This window comes from Terrapene carolina, unplaced genomic scaffold (assembly GCF_002925995.2).
Source record: "Terrapene carolina triunguis isolate 2854851 unplaced genomic scaffold, T_m_triunguis-2.0 Scaffold22, whole genome shotgun sequence".
In the NCBI taxonomy this organism is placed as follows: domain Eukaryota; kingdom Metazoa; phylum Chordata; order Testudines; family Emydidae; genus Terrapene; species Terrapene triunguis.
In genome coordinates this window covers 21,451,576-21,473,486 of record NW_020664373.1, presented here as the reverse complement: position 1 = coordinate 21,473,486, position 21,911 = coordinate 21,451,576, and the positions used below count along the sequence as shown (strand labels likewise).

General features: G+C 37.2%; 1 protein-coding gene across 1 annotated transcript in view; it reads left to right on the top strand.

Annotated features, from left to right (window-relative positions):
* LOC112125929 (dystrophin-like) overlaps window positions 1–21,911 on the top strand; it is a 1,989,526-nt gene that overhangs the window by 875,231 nt on the left and 1,092,384 nt on the right. The window contains exon 30 of the mRNA XM_026648920.1: window positions 7,128–7,289. Within this exon, the coding sequence (XP_026504705.1) occupies window positions 7,128–7,289 (162 nt within the window). The remainder of the gene's footprint in view (window positions 1–7,127; window positions 7,290–21,911) is intronic.

Sequence of the window (21,911 nt, the reverse complement as noted above, 5' to 3'; positions counted from 1 at the left end):
AAAGCTTTCCGCCTTCCCCCAAACGTTCAGACCAAGGAGGCATTTCTGTGATAGTGAAGTTTTCTTTTCCATTTATTTTAACAAAGAACATGTTTTGTGACTTGCAGCCTGTTTATATAAGTGTTTTGTAATGGGAACAGCTATCTACCTGTCCTTTTTATTCTCTTCTCTGAGTTACTTAAGTTCTGTATGAATCCAAGCCTGTTCCCTGGGGATCTAGCTATATATTCTCCAGCTGCTGTATCACCGAGAGAACAAAATTGGGAGTGCTCTGAGTGTTACCAGTGTAGAGAGTAGTGTCTTCAGGTTGTCTTACTGAGGGAGGGGGCGGGATACTGTTCTGTCTTCATGATACTTAAACCATGAATATTAAATCAATTTCATGTGCCAATTGTAGGGCTTTGCAGATTTACTTATGAAGAGGTAGTGTGAAATTCCAGACTTCCAGAGAAGGTCTTGATCAATCTGTAGATAAAAGATATGAAAAGAATGAGACTGCCATACTAATACTTTCATTTTAAGTGAAGAGGAAAAAATGTTTCAAAAGTATGACAGTTGCAGTCAACTTTTAGTCTTCTCGTATTTATCGATCAAGCTTCCTCTTCCTGATTAAAACTGGAAGGTCTCACATTTAACAAACAATATCAACTCTGAAAACTGTATCTGAAGATTAAAAGAAGTAATCCAATAGCAAAGTTATTGTACTCAAGTTAGAGAGACAAGGTGGGTGAAGTAATATCTTTATTTGGACCAACTTCTGTTGGTGAGAGAGACAAGCTTTCAAGCTACACAAAGCTGCTCTTCGGGTTTGGGAAAGGTAGTCGGAGTGTCACAGCTACATACAAGATTGAACAGATAATTTAGCATAAGTAGCCCATATTCAAAGAGTCCATTCACCAACCTTGTCTCCCTAATATACTGGGACCTACAAGACTACAACAAAACTTTACTCAATTTACTCAGTCATACTATTTACTTGCCCTAATAGTTACCTTACCTTTTCCCCAGAACAAAATTCACTTTTTGAAATGTTTGACTAGAGAAACCAGTTTTGCATTTCTTGTTACGAAGATTCCTCAAAATTGAATTTTCCATCCTCTCAGTCAGAGGTGGCTCCAGGCACCAACGCACCAAGCGCGTGCCTGGGGCGGCAAGCCGCGGGGGGTGGCCTGCTGGTTGCCGTGAGGGCGGCAGTCAGGCTGCCTTTGGTGGCATGCCTGCGGGAGCTCCGCCGGTCCCGCGGTTTCGGCAGCAATTCGGTGGCGGGTACGCCGAAGGCGCGGGACCGGCGGACCTCCCGCAGGCATGCCGCCGAAAGCCGCCTGACTGCCGTGGTTGGGGCGGCAAAATACATAGAGCCGCCCCTGCTCTCAGTACCCTCAAATTGTATTTCCAGGATCATGCAATGTCCTTGCACAATAATGTATTCCAGGCACAATGTAACAAATCTGTTCAAGGTTACTGTATTTTGAACTGGCTAACATCTAAATCAGGTCTCTCTATTTATTTTATTTGAATAGTTGTGCAGGTAATGTACAATAATAATAATGAGCAAAAACTTATCAGTGAAACATTTACTCTCAGTTAATTGAGCAAACAAACTAACCTATTGCAATATGACTGATTCCGTGAGAAGAAACTGTGCTGTTACTGAGTGGGAGAGATTTATCTGCAGAGGCTGAAAATGTTGTTATCTTTGTATTCCTTATCTTCTTTAGTTAACAGAGGAAGACTGTGTGTTTAGTTCTCCCTTTGATTGTGTTGGGCATGATGGATAAGCAATATGCATAGCCACTGTTGCCTTTTCAAGTGACTGATTCACATATCGCCGTGTGGAAATGTGTAATACTGGTGCCCAGAGAACATGAAGTTCTGCAAGCAGCTCTCATGACATTCCTGTAACTTTGAAAGTGACTTGTAGCCCACCCAACAAATTTCTGTTAGAAAGGGAGGATATGCTTCCATAAAGCTGGGAAAAGATGTTCGTATTTAGATTTGCGCTGTGTTGAATGGAAGTTTATTCTTGAGGGCCAACCCCTTTTTTCCCATCAAGACACCTTTTTTTAACATTCCCCACAATCTCCATCCCCGCTGTCCATTTTTGCAAACCCTGTCCTGTATGTATGTATGTATGTATGTATTTATTTAATCTTTTGTTCTACTCTTGTGGTGAGTGGGGATATCTTTCCTTCCACCTACCTTCTCATTATCTCTTCACGGACTGCTAACTTGGCTCCTCTTATGACTTTTGGAGAACTGGCAATATCAGCCTCATTCTGTACAGTAATAATCCCCAGGACAGCAGGATGCCCTTCTTGCAATATTTGTCAGTTTTGGAACACAAAATGAATAAAGATGTCTATCAACATTGAACCAAGAGGTCAGGGGTATTTTTTTATTTCCAGACAGTTGTATTTTGTAGCCCCTTAGCTCAAAAATAGAGTAAGAAATATTGCTAAAGTTTCTAAGAGAATTACTTCTGGCATGAGGGCATGGAAACTATCAACCAAAGTTGAGTATTTCAAAATGTTGAAAGCATGTGAAAATTGTGTTTATAATGAAAGTCCCAAAATAACCTTATCTACTCCCAGACAAAAACTAAGTTAAAATTTAGTTAAGGTTGAGAGTATATCAGTAATTTGGAGGAGAAGAAAAGATAGAGAGATGTAATTATCCCAATAACAGACATCATAAACCAAGAGTTAAGTTAAATTTAAAATAAATCCAAATATGTTAAGATATGGAAATGCACAGTTAAGGCACTCAAACAACCTTGACTCTGCCCTGGGTTGACACCATCCAATAACCAGAAAATATGCATGAGTTTTAACCTTTTCAGGAGTCTGAAGAGTCTGTTGTTCCATTATTGAGATGACACAGACAAAAAAGTCTGACTGGATGCTAACTTTTTAAACAGATGTTTCATTAATTTCAACTCCTACACTAATAAAGTTACTTTTGAATTCTGAGAAAATTCATTCTGTATTCAAAGAGTAAGTGCTGTAATTTGGGAGTGGATATGCTGTATTTTTCACAGATAACACAGAGATTACATCCATCAAGTGTAAAACTCTGTTTTTCCTTTACTATAAAACTTTGACTAGAACCTCCATAATATATATGAAACTACCTGTGCAACTAAGGTTATTGAAAAGGTGAATTGTATTATTTGATAAATACAGCAATAAGTGAACATGTATTAAAAGGCTACATCATAATGTACACCAAAAGAGATTTTATCAAGAGGCATGGGGTACAGTGTTAAAATTGAGTGAGCACCTTTAACTGTCAGATTTCTTTATATTTGAATGCTTCACAGTGCATCCTAATTTCTCTTAATGTCAAGTTTTTATATGGAATATATTTAACATTTAGTGTGTCTGCTGAGTTTTCCAGATGTTGATTCTTGAATTATACATTGATCTCAGTTATCTTCTGTACTACAAAGAAACTAATAATTTTATGCTAAAGCATTTTAAAAATCTATAAAATGGCTATTGAGACTGTCAGAAAAATTTAGTAATTAACATGTTTTTTCTTTCCATTTTCATTCTGCGGTTTCCTAAAAGCAGAATTTTTTTGCTTTTATTTTTCTTGACAGCTGTCAATTTCTCTAGGTTAGAAATATCTAAACAGTTGCTGCTTGCCCTGAAACTTCCCATTTACCAATAAACTGTTGGAGATGTTGCTTTACAGATTGGAGCCCTCGGCTTTATTGTCTGTGATCTGATAGTAGGGCTAGAGCCTCTTGTTATGCTCTCAGAGCTGTTTATATACTGTCATGCTGAGCCATTCATTTGTGCTGGTGTTCTTCCACCTAAAGAAAAAAGTAGTTCAGCTTAAAAAACTAAAAACATATTCAATTAACATATTTAATTTCTTCACTATCTTGCTATACATAAAAGACATTTTTCAAATGTATTTGCTAATTTTCCTGCACATGTGGCCACTGTTGATCTCATGTTCATGGCTTGGCAATACACTTCCCTGTATGTATGCTTGCTGTTCCTAGGCCACTATTCCTAAACATAAGGTTACAGCCCAACCTAGAAATGAGTTTCCCAGCATTAAAGAGAGCACACACATTGCGTGAAATCCTAGTGTATAGCAAAGTACTCCAGTGCTCTCAAATGGTAGCCACTGTGAGCTAGATTTTCAAAAGAGCCTCGGGGCAGATTTAAGTGCCCAGCACCTACAGTTAGGATGGATTTTCAAAAGAGCTCAGCCCCATTTACATACCTTAAGACCCACAACCTTATTTCTGTCCCAACAGAGGTGCAACAATGTAGCATTCAAAAAAAGATTTAGCAAATATTGCACAACGTTATTTCTGCAGATCAGTTTAAGGAATAGATAAATAATGTTTCATGTATAATACATCTGTCATCCTGGTCCTGAAACGTAGCTTCTATTCTGGGGGATAAACTAAGTAGTTCTATTATTTATTAAATTAAGAATTAAGTTATTGAATTCTAATACATATTGTTATAATTTGTTAAAAGGAGACTTTTGCATAGTTTAATATAACTTGTTCCCACTTTAACTTTTAAAACAGAAATCTCTTTCTTTACCAGCTTACTTTGTTTTCATCTTATGTGGAGTGGTTGGTTATTTTGTAGAATTTGAGTTCAGGAAAGGTGGAACTTCTTAAGGTATTTAGAGAGATGAAGCAGTGTGGGGAAATGGTAATGCAGGTTTCATTTTAGGACTGCTAGCCTGGAGAGTGTCCTTTTAAGTCCTGTTATTGAGTGTTTTATTTTTCACTGATGCACTCACCTCGAAAAATCTAGATCATGTTTTTAGATTGTTCTAATTGTTATAGTTAATAAATTTCACTGCAGTTAATTTACTCCCAGTAATAATACTACTGTAGTATAATGCCAAGGAGCATCAGTCATGGTCCAGGACCCCATTCTGTTACGTGTTGTATAAACACAATCCATTAGAGCACCTCTGTCCCCCTATGTTTACAATCTAAGTACAGTACATAACAAATTTGGATGATGGCTATTATTTTAGCATCTGAAACCTGAAGTGAAATCTTATTCACATGTGTGCACACAAGGGGGGGGAAAAAAAAACCACCACTGCCACCTAGCTTTTTTAGCTATTACTTTATGGTCCTCATTTCGGTCACTGTCTTCGTAAACAATAAATGTTGACAGTTTTCAAAACTGAACTTACCCTTTTTAATGAAAGACAGATTAGGCTTCTAAGAATTTGATCTCTCTTTCCAGAAAATGTGCATATTCACATTGACTATATGAGATAAAGTTAAAACCTCAAAGCAGATGAAAGTAAAAATCATGAAAGTAGCAAAATCTAGTGGTACATTATGAAGTAACATTGCTTCAGTCATTCGTTTGCTGATGTAATCGTGGATAATCAAAGCACGATACCCAGATGTACAGACACTCTGCTCTTAACCTGTGTACTATATCATCTCTTTAACATTCGCTTTAATAACATTTTTAAATCTGTTCTTACTTTAGTAGCTCAGGTGCTTCCATTAACACTGATCCAACCTGCAAAGCTTTTCTGTTCCACAGAAAATTCCTAGAACTGGCAACCATGGGGCTGTTATCTAATAAGCTGTTTAGAAATAGTACAAAGCATCTTACAAACACCCAAAATAGTAAATACTGATAGGGAACCCTATCCTTTCACTATTAACATCAGCCAATGAGGGTGTTCAGAATAATAACTCTATCTCATTGACTAAAAGTAAGGACCTAAAAGGACCAGCATTCCACTTAGAATATATTATTACCACAGAGACACACAAAACACTAGCTGATTGTCTGATAGATATTTCAAACCTTTTTGACAAAAGACATTGGGTCCTAAAAACTGAAGGTAGCTATGGAGTCAGAATAAAATGCAACTATCCCTTGTTCAGCAAACAAATCTGTGTTTGGTGTGAACACCCACATCCCAGGATCAGACAACATTATAGTCCACAGCCAATGCTCTCTTACTTCCCCTTTAATTCATAATTTACAAGGAAAGTTAGTCACTGCTTTATTATGGGTAGAAATATGGCTGGACTTATAGAAAAGCTAATGATCCCAAACAAAGACTGGGAACATTGTTGTTTGTCTCATATTTGTAGCATGGCATGGAAAAGATTAGACCTCATTGTACTAGGCACTGAAGAAATATATAGCAAAGGGATGGGGTCCTTGCCTTGAAGAGTTTACAATCTAAGTTCAATATGGGAGACTACAAGTGGATATAACAAACAGATAGAGGGAAGCACAAGGTAATGGGGAGATAATTACAAACAGTATAATAAGCACCAGTCACCGTTTACCAGCTGGTTTATCAAGTGTTTTGTAGGCATAATGGCATAAATGGGTTGTAAGGGAAGATTTGAAGGAGAATACTTTTCTCAGAATTTGACAAGCATCATTATACGTTCTCCCATGCTGCCCCTTATGCTTGGAAGGCATTCCCGTGGGCTATTACATTACTGTCCTTTAATCTTTCCTGAAAATCCACTTTTAGCTTTATGCCTACAAAACACTTGACAATGATTAACCAGCTAGGGTTTGCATTTCTACAGAGTAGAAGAGATTATATAGGATGAGGATAGACCACGAAGGGCCTTAAAAATGAAGACAAGGATTCAATCCTCCTTTCAGAGTTAGCATTCAGTCCCTACTCCAGGAAACTATGTATATTTCACATGTGAGAGTTCCTTCTTGAGAGATCTTTTATTCCTCTCACTTGCTGGAATGGATTATCTTGGATTGGATTGTGATGACAGTAACCCCATTCTGAGTAAACAAAATCTCTTGAACTATATAATGAGATCAGGAGGCCCATCAGGCTTCTGTGTGGAACACTGCATCAGGGAGGATAGTTTTATTTTACAGTTTTGCTGTCTCCTCTTCACTCTAGCTTTGGCTTTTAGGGGTCTTTCAAACCTTAGAGTTTTTCTGTGCAAATTCTTTTAACAAGAGCTGAATGGGTGGCAAAAAGAGGCGAAATTTATCTTACAAAAAGGTGGCTGTGAAAGAGTCAGGAGCACTAATTTATACTGCAGCCTATGTTTATGAGAAAAAAATATTGTGACTGTACATTTTCAATGAATTATGTATGTGTTTATTTGTTATTGTCTTTAGGCTGTGAGAAGACAAAAGGTTCTTGAACAGAGTATCCAGTCTGCCCAGGAAATTGACAAAACCCTTCGTTTGATCCAAGAGTCTCTTGCCTTCATTGACAGACAATTAACAGCCTACATTGCAGAGAGAGTTGATGCTGCACAAGTCCCTCAGGAAGCACAAGTAAGTTACATTTGGGTTAATGGTCTTGAATTGATTTGTTAATCACACTGGATTTCTGAATCATTGAAGAGTGGTGGGCTTTCTGTCTCTCTTTTTTAAAATAAGAGGTTTAGAATTTTTGCAGTGCTCTAAATTAAAAAGATGAACTTGCAACGGGTTTTTATAACACACTACATTTGAAAGGGCAAGTAAAGTTTAGATAGAGGTATTGCTGGAAATGGGCCACCTTGATTGCATTGGCCTCGTTAGCACTACAAAAGTAATTTTCCCTCCCTTGGTTTTCACCCCTTCTTGTCAACTGTTGAGAATAGGCCACTTCCACCTTAATTGAATTGGCTCCTTAGCACTGACCCCCCACTTGGTAAGGCAACTCCCATCTTTTCATGTGCTATAATATATAGTCGTCTTACTGCATTTTTCACTCCCTGTATCTGATGAAGTGGGTTGTAGCCCACGAAAGCTTATGCCCAAATAAATTTGTTAGTCTCTAAGATGCCACAAGGACTCCTCATTATTTTTATTTAAAGGGGGTTGTTTATGTACCAATATAATCATACTTTAAACTTTTTCACCTGTGCCTATCCAGATGATTTAAAGGACCTTAAATGCCATGGAAGGTTATGCAGTAACATTAAAATGGCAATGGAAAACAAAGTGGCTCTTTAAAATCCAATCTTTCTTATGCCAGAATTTACTCATCATCTTCTTCCTACTTTTAGTTGGTTTATTTGTAAAGACAATTAGATGGCATATGGATTGCTACTGAATTATCTAATCACAGGTACTGTGGTTAATTGTTACTTTGATTTACATAAATATCCTTACATTTTAGTTCTTCAGTTCAGACAAGTTTAAAAGAAAATCATCCTTTCCTTCCTCTCCTACAACTTATTTGTTCAGGCTTTGAACCTAGAGCACATTTATCATATCTGACACCAGTTTGTACTTTTCAACTATTTTCACTATAACATTTATCCATAGCCCTGTTTAAAAACAAAACAAAACAAAACAAATTTGAAATAGAGCCCGCTACTACTAATACCAAAGTATTCAAATTGTACTATAGGAAATCAAATAGCTTTTCAGGTCATTAGATATTTAATAAAAAGTATGATAATATCAGGAGAAAATAATATGGAAAAGTATGTATGTATTGTAAGGATTTGTAAGGCTACTGCCAATTGCATTTTCTGTTAGAAATAGTGATTCCTAAGTACAGATGTTTGGCAGGGAGAAGCTTGAAGAGTTGGTCTCAGATACAGACAAAAATGGACAAAAGACATTGTGGGCCTGATTTCAGAAGTCCTGAGCTCCCACAGCTCCCACTGAAGTCAAAGGGAGCTGCGGTTCCACCACAACTCTGGAAATCAGGCCCTGTGTCTTTTATATTAAAAATAATTTTAAAAAGTTAAAAAAATCCATCAAAAATATGTATATTTAAAGCCAAAACCAAATATTTAGACTATACCAGGCCTTATGCCCTCAGTCTAATTTTATACTGTTATAATTACTGACTCCGGTTGAGTTGTTTCCATCTTAGACCAGTGTAAGAGTAGAGTCAGGCTTAGATGATTTACTCCTCATGTATCAAATTTCAGTCCTAAACTAGAGTATTTACCCACTACTGTCCCGTTTAAATTTGTTGTTCCTCCTCCTAAAACTTTGATCAACATAGAGTATTATTAGGTAACTCAGGGCTTAACCGAGCCTTTGTCAAGGGAGCATTGGTATGATTTTCATCTTCTAAATCTATCTCTCTAAAGATTAGCAGTTTAGGAAACATTCAGTACCGTCTGTTTGATATGGCTGTTTCTGGACCTTTTCAAAAATATGCTTTGATCAAAAGAAACTGTAATTTATCCATCCTTTAGAAACTGGCACAGATACGTCCACAGATGTAGTATTGATGGTGATTCAGGTTTTATATAAGAAGCAATATTTCAATACTTTAACCATTGAATCAGGGTAACACTCAACCAACCAAAATTTAAGCTGGAATATTTTTGGATACATTGGCAAACTCATTTTTTTTCCTCCAAAAAATTTGTGTTGCATATGGATTTATTGCCTCATGTCTGATGCTGAATTCACCTAATCATAATAGGTGTGAAATCAAACAACCCAGAATTTGTTGACTCTTTCCCCTCCACAGTTTTATTTTAAGATGCAGGTAAAATCTTTTGAGGAAACCAAGTTCTCATCAGAACAGATTGAACTCAAATATTACTGTTCTCTGAAGCTCAGTCTGAAGTTCCTTCAAATCCTTATAGGAAAATAAAATGTACAATGCATTTTAAATGGGTAAATTAGCCTATTCATCCCACCAGTGAATGGCAGGGCTAAGGTACTGGCTCATCTACTGAGGAGCCCCTGCTGGCACACCTCCTAGAAAGAGATCAGAGCTTTTCCTTCATGATAGAACTCCCATGTCAAAGCAGTGGCTGTCCTGCTACCTGCCTGTCCGTTAGAGTGAATGGCCTTCTTTTTCCAGGGAAGGGGATAATTAATTAGTGATGGTTAATCAAACCCAGAGACTATAAAATAAACTCTTCAGTAAAGTATGTTGCACTGCTAGAAAAATAGAAGGAATTTTAATCAGAAAGATGTCAAGGTTTTTTAATGTTTGGTTCCCAAATTCAAACCCAGGGCTAAAGTAGAGACAAAATGAAGTGAAATGCAGCTCCTCTTGTTAAACTAAAGTGATTACTTTGATACATGCAGAGAGATGGCAAAAGAAGGGGAGTTTTCAGTGTTAAATATATGCTATTTGAGCCCTGCTTTGGATCACCTTTTGAATACAAATTCCATGTGCTTCTTACTCCACCATGTGGCACTGAGAATTTAATGCTGTAGAACTATTGTTGGGTAACAGACTACTTGCTGCCTGTCTCTCTCCACCTCCCACTGAAGATAGTGTATTCAAACACAGTAGCCTAACCACAGCCATTCAAAGAAATTAATGGGTTCAGATCCCCGTAAGGCACAGCGATAAAACCGTGTGTTGAAAGAGAATAAAATAAGACAAATCTTACAAAATATATTCATGAAGAAGTCATTTTTGTGTATGCTTGACCTCACTATTCCACAATGACCTCTCTTTCATCTACATGAATATACAAAGATTATGCAAGTATTAAAATCATTACCATGGGATTTTTCTCACCCCTTATTTTTACAAATGCTCTTTCATTGTATGTTTTAGTTGAAGTACATGGAGTTTTTTAAGTTTTGCTATTATAAAAAGAAAAAAAAATCTATTGTGAATATAAAATGTGTGTGCTATTTAAAGTACTCATTCTATAATAAACAGTCTACTTACTTATGAAAGAAATAAAAAATACTTATGTGCTACAGACTAATTTCTAGGTTTTTTTCAGTTGGCATTTTTTATTATATAAACCAGTTCCCTAACACTTATAGCATGTTTTTTAATTCCTTGGTTTATGCTGTTACTTTGGACTTTTCTTGTTAAAGTCCAATAGTATAGGCCCCAATCCTCCCAAAACTTACATTATTGCATAAGTTTGTGCTCATAGTTCCACTGAAGTTTTTGTTTTAACTAATTGGTTGCATGTTTTTTTAATGCTAAAACTTTAGTTTTGGTTTATAATAATTTTAAAAGAATTTTCCAGGTAATTAAAGATATGGCATTGCAGAAATACTTAGCTTTTTTTCATAGTACATATTCTGTTTAGTTCAAAAAGCAGTATGGCTTTTTATGATATGTGAAAGAAGCATCTTCCTGGGCTCCTCTAAACATTGCAAATATCTTGGATTAGGCTTGTGTCTCTTTTTTCTGCCTGTGCACTTGTCTAAAACGCAGTGCTAAGGACAAATGACCTACATGAAATTACTTCGTAAATGAAAGAGAGGCAATAAGTATCATATACTGCTTTTCCGCTATTGCCCCTTCACATTCTGAAAGGGTAATATTTAAGTAATCATACTTATATGTTGGTGTGCATTAAACTTCTGATTACATCTTAAGTGAGAGTGGTTATTCATATGTTGTTAAAATACCCTTGTGCCTTGTACTGGAGCAATGCTAATGTGATGCCTTAATAGCAGAAGTTGTTGAGTTATATGACATCTCACTTAATGAGGAACATGCCACACATCATTGACTACAGAGTCAGTGATTTAGGATAAAGAATTCACAATGGTGTACGCAGCTGATAATGTTAAAGACATTAATATTTTTTTCATGTTCTAAACATGGAGACTTATTTCGTTGAGTTCTCTATGGAACATTAGTACTCAAAAGGGACCAGCTGATCTAAGCATCATTCTGAAATCCAAGCTCAGATTTTATTTGAGCAATTTGAATTTCTGCTCAGAATTCTGTTCTGTTCTATATAGATTCTTATATTGTCCTTATCACCATATGTCAAGGCTGGATCCCCACTTTGAACTTTAGGGTTCAAATGTAGGGGCCTGCATGAAAACTTCTAAGCTTATCTACCAGCTTAGCTTTGGTCCGCTGCCACCATCACAAGAATTCCCTCCCTGGGAAGCCTTGAGAAACCTTTCACCAATTCCCTGGTGAACACAGATCCAAACCCCCTTGGATCTTAAAACAAGGAGAAATTAACCATCCCCCCTCCTTCCTCCACCCTCCTTTCACCAACTCCTGGTGAATACAGATCCAAACCCCCTTGGATCTTAAAACAAGGAGAAATCAATCTGGTTCTTAAAAAAGAAGGCTTTTAATTAAAGAAAAAGGTAAAAATCATCTCTGTAAAATCAGTATGGAAAATACTTTACAGGGTAATCAAACTTAAAGAGCTCAGAGGACCCCCCCCTCTGTCTTAGGTTCAAAGTACAGCAAACAAAGATACACACTCTGGTAAAAAGGTACATTTACAAGTTGAGAAAACAAAGTAAATCTAAGACGCCTTGCTGTCTTTTTACTTACTAGTTTGAAAATAGGAGAGACTTGTTTAGAAAGATGGGGAGAACCTGGATTGATGTCTGGTCCCTCTCAGTCCCAAGAGCGAACCACCCGTTAAAACAAAGAGCACACACAAAAGCCTTTCCCCCCCCAAGATTTGAAAGTATCTTGTCTCCTTATTGGTCCTTGGGTCAGGTGTCAGCCAGGTTACCCGAGCTTCTTAACCCTTTACAGGTAAAAGGATTTGGAGTCTCTGTACACAGAGAGCTGTTACCCTTCCCTTTATAGTTATGACACCATAGTATGTGTATGCCTTACAGTAGTGCATTAAGCGATGTGACTGACATTAGACGAAGGTTTCTAACCGTCAGAGGGGTGAAATTTTGGAACAGCCTTCCGAGGGAAACGGTGGGGGTGAAAGACCTCTCTGGCTTCAAGATTAGGCTAGATAAGTTTATGGAGGGAATGGTTTGATGGGATTACGTGATTCTAATCAATTAGGCAATAACGGCCATCGCTGGTAAAATGAGGGTCTGGCTAGAGAATCTTGCCTGTATGCTCGGGGTTCTGCTGATCGCCATATTTGGGGTCGGGAAGGAATTTTCCTCCAGGGTAGATTGGCAGTGGCCCTGGAGGTTTTTCGCCTTCCTCCGCAGCATAGGGCAGGGGTCGCAAGCTGGAAGATTCTCTGCGACTTGAAGTCTTTAGATCACGATCTGGAGACTTCAACAGCAGAGTTAAGGGAAAGTGGGGGGGTCAGCTTTTGTGGCCTGCATCATGCGGGGGGTCAGACTAGATGACCATATTGGTCCCTTCTGACCTTAAAGTCTATGAGTCTATGAGTCTATCAGTCATGTGTGGTTTGTTCTTTGTCATCTTCACAGAGGTATAGGTCTGTGTGAGGTAGTGTTTTGTTTTGATAGGGTTTTATTTGGGAGGGGGGGTTAATACGTATGTTGCTATATATGTTTATGTTAGAGAAGGTACAATGGAAAAAGTGCACCTTGCACTTGAAGTGAAAGATGGTGAATTAGTGGTGGTCCTTAGTTCCTGTGGGAGTGTGTGTCATCATCGGACTGGTCCCCCAAAAAGCAGAAGGGTAGAAAATGTGCTATGTTGCATTTCCATTTTTTGTTTGTAATTTACATAAATTTCCACTTGTATATAAATTATAAGCATTGAGTATAACCTGCTGTTAGATCAGTCTGTGGAGGAAAAAGTTTAGCTTTGAGTTTAGTATAGAAGTGGCCAAGCCAAGCCAGGCAGAACCTGCCTTCATTCATTCATGTTTGAGTAGGCCTTGAGGAGTACCTTTTGCTAAAGTCTCACTTTCACTTGGATTTATAGATGTGACTGCAAGTTTGAAATTAGCTATGTTGTCTAATGACTAATGCTGAAGTTTAGTGCAAAGACACTAGAAAGTATAGAGAGTATGATTAAACAGGGTTCAGAACTAAAATACTCAACATGCCAGCTACTATTAAAAGGTGTAAGTAACTTTGATCAATCCCATCATATACTGCTGTTTGGGAAGGAGAGATCCATTTAAACAGTGAAAGATGCCTGCTAGCCTTTCTTACTTGCTATCTGTTTTTATTAGAGTTGGTTTAAAAAAAAAAAAAAAAAACCTGTGATGGAACAGTTTTCCATCAAAAATGCTGATTTGACAGCATCAACACATTCTGTGGGTGGGGGGAGGTGTCAATTCTGTCAAAACTTTAAACAGAAACAAGGCAGGCAGGCTAGCCTGCTGTCTGACCACCTAGCTTGTCTGCTGCCCCTGTCACTGGCTGGCTACCCGACCAGCTTGCCACTAGCCAATTCCCCAACATTACACTATGACATGAAGTGTTGTCATTTTTTTCATTTATATTATTTTATTTTATATTGATTTGTATTGTATTTATTTTATATTTTTATTTTACTTTAGTTTATATTATTTTCATTACACTAATTAAAGTAGGGAATTAACAACCCAGTTGCCAATCAGAATATCAATTACAAATAACCAGTTGGCATATCAATTACCAGTGAGCAAACAAAGTTCTAGCTACCAAACCTATTCCAATATAAATAGTAATTACCAAGTACCAGTTAGAATACAAATAACTAATAACAAATTAGAAAACCAATCACACATTTTTTTCATTTTATAATACAAATTAAAAATAATTATTAAATGCTCATTTTAAAATAATATAGTCAAAACATTTTGACTGTTATATTATGTCATGTTGTAATTTTAATGGTCAAAATGTTTAGACTTTTATAGTCTATTATAAATTATTATGGAATGCAATATAACCTAAGTCTAGTCAATAAATTTGAAATGGAAACTTTAGATAAAATCAAAAGGAAGGGTCTTTTCAGTTTTTCCAACATATAATTTTGGAATTTAGTTCCACAAAAAATATTAAAATGTTGATATTTTCTGATTTGGAATGGGGGAAAAAATCAAAATTTCAGCATGTCCTGCAGGGAATTCTGGGCTCTGCCTAAAAACAAAAAACAAACAAACAAAAAACCTTTTCCACCTGCTTTAATAGCTCTTAAACCACGGGGATTTTTTTTTTTAATCTAAATTTATAGTTACCACAGTTCAGGGTAACTGCACCCGTATACCCTCCTTATAGTCAACCAAGGGCACTCACTCTAGACTCCCAACTCCTCGGTCATCACCTCTCTTGGACAGAGACCTGTGCCTATCTTCCTCCTGACTGAGTGTTAAGGCTGCACAGCTCCCTGATTTACACGGTGACATTCCCAGCAAGCCAGACTGTCTGAAAGGTCAACGTCTGCATTTTGCTTTCTGTCCAGAGGCTATGAATAGTGCAGTTGTCTGCAGTTATGTGACACAGCTCTTTCTAAGCAAACATGTTTATTCTTAAAATGAAAGCATTACCAAAAAAAACCCTGTTCAAAACAATAAAAGAATCTACACATATGCTAAAAAGCTTACCAGAGGTAACCCCAACTTCAGCCCTGGCTCTGATAGTTGTCAGTCCTTCAAAACCCACATCTGTTTTTTCCCATGGTTACAAGTTCATAACTGTCTCAGATTCGGAACCAGAATCCCAACTGAACAGATCAGCCTGTTTCTTTATATAGGTTGGGTCTTTGATCTCCAACCTATGAGAACAGATAATCTACACATAATCACCTTCTCTTCAGGGTATAGCTTCAAAAGACTGGGTTTAACATAACCAGAGGTGGGGCATTTACGTTAACCTCTCCCTAGCTATTCCCCAAGGAATCTTCTTCACACTTTTTGTCACAAACAGTCCATTCTTGTCTGACACAATTTCAGTATAGTCCTTTGAAAACGCAGGCATCATTTCACATCTCCCCCTAGAGAGGTTATACACAATCCCATTCCACAATAATACATAAACTTTTCAATGAATTTTTGTAAGGATATTGCAGAAAATTGTTATATCTTTCACATATAGCAAAGGCACAAGTGCACCTATGATGAATGAAATATGATATCCAAACTATTTTCATACTCTTTGTAATTATATTTTTGATTCTAGTCTTATAGTTTACACCTAGAGTACAAGATGTTTGCAAATAAAGTAGTAGTGTTGGATGTTCCCGTTGACTCAAAGCTGCAGTGTCATGGTCTAGTGGTTATACATTGGACTATCATCTGACAACTAAAGGTACAATCGTTCAAGATCTATTTAAATCACTCTTTTAAAAAAAACCTGACTACACATACACATTGTGCACCAATGGAGGGTTTTTTTTAGTAGTAAAGTAAAATAATTTGTAAAGATGTTAGCAAAACAGTTGCCTGCCAAACTCACATTGGCTCAGAAAGGTTTCCTCTATTCTGGACCCACAAAAACTATTTCCTTCTACTGATAAATACCTCTGTGCCTAGTGGTTGAGAAATACTAAATTAGGTGTTCAGTAAATGCCCTCATCCCAGGAGCAGATTGAATCTGAGACTCTGCCCAGCCCAATTGCCATACATGGTAATCACATCCTTGGGAGCAATGATAGAGGACTTGCTGAACATGCTGTCCTAACAAAGGAAGTTATTCCCAAGTTGTTTGCTCTCAGTTTTACACAGAAGAATTGTTATAGGGAACTTAGTCTCAAGTTATTGGTTTTTCCCTGGCTAATAGAGCAAAGACCTGAAAATGGAAAAAGCAAATGGCAATGTAGTCTAAAAATTTTCAACCCCATCTTTTGCGGTTGGGGGAATAGAAAGTGTCCCTAGGACTCTGCAATAGTATAATGACTTGTACCAGATTTCCTCCATTCTCTGATGGGTTGTGCATACCCAGATGAAGGAAAGGATGGTCCTGAGAACTGAATGAGCTCTCCTGTTTACCATGATCCCAGGAATCCCATAACTCACCTCTTTAGAGGAGTAGATTGTGTGGGAAGAAAGGAAGGAGCATTTCCACAGTTGGCCAAATTTGAAATTAACATATAGATATGTTGTAGATGTAATTCTTGTAAATCTTCAGTGACTAGGAAAACAAATGACATACCCTGTCAGATGAGATTCAGATGTTAACCAATTAGTTTTGTGATTATGAATTCCATGATCCAAATTTTAAACAATGGGTTCCTAAAATTTAGAGTCTTGATGTGTCTTTAGTCACCTAATAAGCACTTAGGTACCTACAATGGTTATTTAAGCACTTACATTCAGTTCTAAGCCCCTAAATTTATGCATCTATATAAGAATATGTGTCCAGGTTTAATTATATCAGGTTTATTGCATATGTTCCCAAAGATCACCGTATAGTAGGTCCAACAATAATTACAAATTAATTTGCATTCTGCTGTAGAGAACAGATATTGCTAGCTATTTTGCTATGTAATTACTACATTTTTCAAGTAAAATTATTTCTATTCTACCATAGTGATATATACCATAGCTGAATAATAAATAGGTGTCATGATTAGCATGTTCCTTTGTGCGTGTCACAGTAAACAGTATTGTTTTACTACTAGTCACACTCTCTGTGAGGCTCTCCTTTTGTGTGTCTCTCGCTCTCTCTTTCTGGTTTCCTTCCTGACTTCAATTCAATTTCAAAAAAGAATTTCATGGATATTACATTTGAGAAGTACCCTAAGTACTTATAGTGCTCTGTTGTTAATTAGCACAGGTCTACATAGAGCATCTAGATAAGTAGCAACTGAACTACTCAAGATCAGTACTATTGTATTGAATGGCTAAATATTGCAATCTAAACTGTTACTTTGAAATAAATAAACCAGAAGATAAAGTGAGCACAGTCCTTGAAAGCCTAATGATTTATGCATACTGAGTGGTAGTTACAGGCCTTTAACATCCGAAAACCCAAAACACCAGGAAATCTTGGCACACTACATGCTGCAATTCAAGTAGATGCACATAATCATATAAAAAAGTAAATATTGCACTAGCCTGCAGAAACTCCTTCTTCTGCCACCTGTGCACTTGTGCACGTATTGTTTATTTTTGGAGTACACCAGGTTCTTAAAAAGAATAATAGTCCCAGTTAAAGCTACAGCTCTATATTCTCACTGATAATTTTGGTAAGAGAGCTCAAATTATGCAAAAGGCTCACTACATTTGCAATTAATCTAACACATTAGCATTTATATTCAATTAGTTCATACAAAACCAAGGAATAACAAAAGTGCATGATTACTCCTGCGTCATGTTAACATCTTACCATATTAGTGTAACATCAGTGTCAGAGCCCATAGACTTGTATAGCCTCTTTTCTCTGGCAGGTCCTGATCGAATCTGTTCAGAAAATTGCATAATTATGCAGCAGGCCACAACTGGACTCTCTGTTGGAACTGCTATTGGAGAAGAGTGGTTGAAAGAAAGCCACATTGGCCTCTCCTTCTCAGAACCAGCACTGCGGCTGCTATGGCCGGTTGCCTAGTTTTCAGTTATTGGCAACTATTGAGTATTATAGTTTGTTCTCCTGCATAGCAATTTATTCCTGTTACCTGATGGTTCTTTCTTTTTTTTTTAATTATCCTTAAATTTTGGCATGATAATTCCTTTCTTTTTTATGGTGATAGATTTTCAGAATCAGGCTTTTAATTTGTAAATGCAATATTTTAGAACCCAAAGTTGCTGTTCTACCAGGGGCTTTAAGCAAAACATTAAACAAAAAAAGATTGATTCCAACAGTTTTTAATTTAACTGAATCCCTCTGCTGTTCACAGTGTTTAATGAACTGTGATTCATTAAGTTTATTGTATTTGTTGTGCAAGTTAGTGCTCCAACTCAGGCCAGGAAATCATTCACACCTGTGAATTACAGCATGTGTATTTTGAAAAGTAACCTAAATTATTAGTGGCTTATTCTAAATTCAAGTGGTGTCAGGGCATACATCTGCACTGTCCCAAAGCAGCATGTATTAGTACACAGCTCATTTATGAAATGAAAGCTGTACCTTAAGCTTGCTCAGATTTTCACAACAAAGTCTTGTAAGAGTAGATTTCTCCTAGATGGTTAAGCAAAACTCTTATTAGAAAACAAAAAGAAAAAAAATGGAAAAGAAGTAGGAATAATAAGGGAGCATGGAATCTGACATGCTTGGGTAGGGAATAGCAGAACATTAGATTCACATCAGGAATTATTTAAAATATAGCCAGGAAAGTGGTGATTTCATTAGTTCCTTTTCATCATTGAATCATAGGACTGGAAGGGGCCTTGAGAGGTCTTCTAGTCCAGATCCTTGCACTCAAGGCAGGACTAAATATTATCTGGACCATCCCTGACAGATATTTGTCTAATCTGCTCTTAAAATCCTCCAATGACGGAGATTCCACAACCTCCGTAGGCAAGTTATTCCAGTGCTTAACCATCCTAACAGCTAGGAAGTTTTTCCTGATGTCCAACCGAAACCGTCCTTGCTGCAATTTAAGCCCATTGCCTCTTGTCCTATCCTCAGAGATCAGCAAGAACAATTTTTCTTCCTCCTCCTTGTAGCAACCTTTTATGTACTTGAAAACTATTATTGTGTGTGTCCCCCTTCCCCCAGTTTTCTCCTCTCCAGACTAAACAAACTCATTTCTTTCAATCTTTCCTCATAGGTCGTGTTTTCTAGACTTTTAATCATTTTTATTGCTCTTCTCTGGACTTTCTCGAATTTGTCCACATATTTCCTGAAATGTGGCACCCATAACTAGACACAATAGTTTAGTTGAGGCCTCATCAGCGTGGAATAGAGCAGAAGAATTACTTCTCGTGTCTTGCTTACCACCCTCCTGTTAATACATCCCAGAACGACGTTTGCTTTTTTTTGCAACAGTGTTACACTGTTGACTCATATTTAGCTTGTGATCTGCTATGACCCCCAGATCCCTTTCTCTATCCTAGCAATCAAGATGCGTTTTGGCTTCTGGAGTTAATTTTCATTGGTAAATAGATGAATGGACACAGCCTTAGGATATTCATTCCTAGTTTATTTTTCTCTTAATATGTGTATACTTATTGATCACTTTGAACAGAGATTCATTTGACTCATTTGTACCAGAATCAATTGATCCATGTGCATTGCCGTTGCTGAATCCATCAGAACAACCGTGTGCTAACACACTCTATCCTAGACAGTCATTTTCAATTATGTATGTCTGCAACTGATTGTTCCTTCCTAAGTGAAATACTTTGCATTTGTCCTTATTGAATTTCATCCTATTTACTTCAGACCATTTCTCCAGTTTGCCCAGATCATTTTGAATTTTAATCCTATCCTCCAAAGCACTTGCAACCCCTCCCAGCTTGGCATTGTCCACAAACTTTATAAGTGTACTCTCTATGCCATTATCTAAATTACTGATGAAGATATTGAACAGAACAAGACCCAGAACTGATCCCTGAGGGACCCCACTAGATATGCCCTTCCATCTTGATTATGAACTACTGATAATACTCTCTGGGAATGGTTTTCCAAGCAGTTATGCACCAACCTTATAGTAGCTCCATATGGATTTTATTTCCCTGGTTTGTTTATGAGAAGGTCAGGTGAGACAGTGTCAAAAGCCTTACTAAAGTCAAGATATACCACATCTACCACTTCCCCCCACCATCCACAGGGCTTGTTACCTTGTCAAAGAAAGCTATTAAGTTGCTTTCACATGATATGTTCTTGACAAATCCATGCTGACTTTTATTTATCCCCTTATTATCTCCTACGTGTTTGCAAATTGATTGCTTAATTATTTGCTCCATTATCTTTCCGGGTATTGAAATTAAGCTGACTGGTCTCTAATTCCCTGGATTGTCTTTATTTCCTTTATAGATTGGTGCTATATTTGTCCAGGCCTCTGGAATCTCTCCTGTCTTCCATGACCTTTCAAAGATATACGCTAATGGCTCAGATATTGCCTAGGTCAACTCCTTGAGTATTCTAGGATGTATTTCTTGAAGATATCTTACTTGTCTAAGTAATTTTTAACTTTTTCTTTCCCTATTTTAGTCTCAGATCCTGCCTCATTTCCACTGGCATTCACTATGTTAGATGTCCAATCACTACTAATCTTTTTGGTAAAAACTGCCATTTCCATTTTAACATTTTCTGCTATTGTTTTTCCCACCTCATTGAGTAACGGCCAACTCTGTCGTTGATCTTCCTCTTGCTTCTAATGTATTTGTAGAATGTTTTCTTGTTACCCTTTATGTCTCTAGCTAGTTTAATCTCATTTTGTACATTGGCCTTTCTAATTTTATCTCCATATGCTTTTGTTGTTTGTTTATATTCATCCTTTGTAATTTGACCTAGTTTCCACTTTTTGTAGGACTCTTTTGAGTTTCAGAACATTGAAGATCTCCTGGTTAAGCCTGGATGTTCTCTTGCCATACTTCCTTTCTTTCCTACCCAATGGGATAGTTTGTTCTTGTGTCCTTAATAAAGTCTTCTTGAAAAATAGTCAGCTCTCTTGAACTGTTTTTCCCTGTAGATTTGCTCCCATGGAATCTTACCTACCAATTCCCTGAGTTTGCTAAAGTCTGCCTTCTTGAAAGTCATTACCTTTACAGTGCTGCTTTCCCTCCTACTATTCCTTAGAATTGTGAACTCTATCATTTCATGATCACTTTCACCCAAGCTGCCTTCCACTTTCATATTCTCAAATAGTTCCTCCGTATTTGTCAAAATCAAATCTAGAACAGACTCTCCCCTTGTAGCTTTCTCTCCTTTCTGAAATAAAAACATGGTCTCCAATACATTCCAAGAACTTTTTTGTATTAATCTGTGCCCTGCTGTGTTATTTTCCCAACAGATGTGTGGTTAGTTGAAGTCCCCCATCATCACCATCATCATGCTTTGGATGATTTTTGTTGTTGTTTAAAAAAAGCCTCATCCACCTCTTCTTCCTGGTTGACACCACCCTTGTTTTTCATCCCTTTTATCCTTACTCGGAGACTTTCAACAAGTTTGTTTCCTATTTCCATCTCAACTTCAGTCCACGTGTATACATTTTTAATATACAAGGCAACACCTTCTTGCTTTTTTCCCTGCCTGTCCTTCCTGAGCAAGTTGTACCCTTCTATAACAATATTCCAGTTGTGTGTATTATCCCACCAAGTCTCTGTGATGCCAGCTGTTATAGTTGTTTTTATTAACTAGCATTTCTAATTCTTCCTGCTTATTCCCCATACTTCTCACATTAGTATACAGACATCTAAGATACAGATTTGATTTCCCCTCTGTGTTCTCTCTTGTCTCTCCCTTATCCCTGCTATAACAGCCCATGCTCCCCCT